Below are 1261 nucleotides of genomic sequence, written 5' to 3' on the forward strand. Positions count from 1 at the left end.
TTCTGTGGAAGAACGAAGCTGCAATTGCAGTGACCTGGAAAGGCTGCATCTGCCTGAGGTGTGGCCACATGCAGCCCTTGTGCTGGGCCAGAGATGACAGGTGCAGTGGGTGTGAGCAACCCCGCTGCCCCCCAGCCCTGCCATCACCTGTTGCATCTTGTGCTCCAGTTGGAGAAGGTGCTCGTCCCGCTCCTGCTTCAGGCTCTGAATTTCCCCCTTCAGAGCCTCCCTCTCAGCTGCACTTTTTGTCACCAGCTCCTTCTCCTGCTCCAGCTGGCATCTGGCTGCCTCCTTCTCCTCTGCCAGGGACAGGCTCAGGGTCTCCTGGACCAAGGTAAAGGGGTGGGCTGTGAGGTCTGGCAGGTGAGGCCAGCAGTTGTCTTTGGTCCTGAGTGAGACCTCGCCCATGGGATGCCAGGGCTGATGGGCCCCAGGGGCTGTCCGGTCCAGCCAGCTGCACCCCCCCATATCTTCCCCTCAGAGTCACCAGAGCAGGGAGGGCCTCTCTGGGTCTCAGCACCTGTCATCCCACATTGATCTATCAGTTTGTAAACCATTCCTGAGTCTCTGCAGCACCCTTGCCATGGAGGGGTGTAAAGACACGTCAAACCAGGCCTCCAGAAGCCTGGGACCTGCGGGACGGCTCTAATGGGTGTAGGGCCCCCTCCAGCCCTTGTCCTTCAGACCGCACCAGACCAGCCAACGGCATGTCCAGCCTCTTCCATGAGGCAGGCCCGCCCCAAATACCAACCCAAGCCCAGTGTGAGGGCTCCACGAGGAAGGCCCTGGATGCCCACGTGAACTATGAAGCATGAGCAGGTCCTTGCCCAGCCTTCCCTGGCCAGGTGCCTATGTCTCTGAGCTCAGTCTCCCAGGCCCCCTCCTCCCAAGGGCCTGCCATTCCCTGGGACCTGGTAGCTTTCTAGGAAGCTACTGGTGGGCTCCTGGGAAGCAGACCTTCTCCCTCTGGAGCTGTGCCAGGGCCTCACGGTGAGCTGATGCCTGGCTCTCCAGGGCCCGCTGTGCCTCCCGCTCCTGCTGTGCCACCTGTCGCTGGAGCCGCCCCACATCCTGCCGCAGCTTCATCTCCTGGACCTCCCAGTCACTTTGTAGCTGCTCCATTTCCACTGTGGGGTGATGGGCAAGGTGTGCCAGGGCCTGGCATGTGGACCCTCGAACCCTTTGGGACTCCTTATGGAGTGACAGCCTTGGGGGCGACCACTGTCCACTCTAGGCTCTGGGAGTGGGCGGCCAACCCACG

At 61.6% G+C, this 1261-nt stretch overlaps 1 protein-coding gene across 1 annotated transcript; it reads right to left on the minus strand.

Moving 5' to 3' along the window:
• Nucleotides 1–147: 147 nt before the first annotated feature.
• Nucleotides 148–1152, minus strand: LOC108525376 (putative ciliary rootlet coiled-coil protein 2; the record flags this gene model as incomplete). The annotated part of the gene is made up of 2 exons (XM_017866374.1): nucleotides 958–1152; nucleotides 148–324 (listed from the first exon to the last, which is right to left on the minus strand). Coding segments are annotated over exons 1-2 (342 nt in total), but the record flags the coding sequence as incomplete, so codon positions are not given.
• Nucleotides 1153–1261: the final 109 nt, after the last annotated feature.

This window comes from Rhinopithecus bieti, unplaced genomic scaffold (genome assembly GCF_001698545.2).
Source record: "Rhinopithecus bieti isolate Rb0 unplaced genomic scaffold, ASM169854v2 scaffold_44629, whole genome shotgun sequence".
In the NCBI taxonomy this organism is placed as follows: Eukaryota; Metazoa; Chordata; class Mammalia; order Primates; family Cercopithecidae; genus Rhinopithecus; species Rhinopithecus bieti.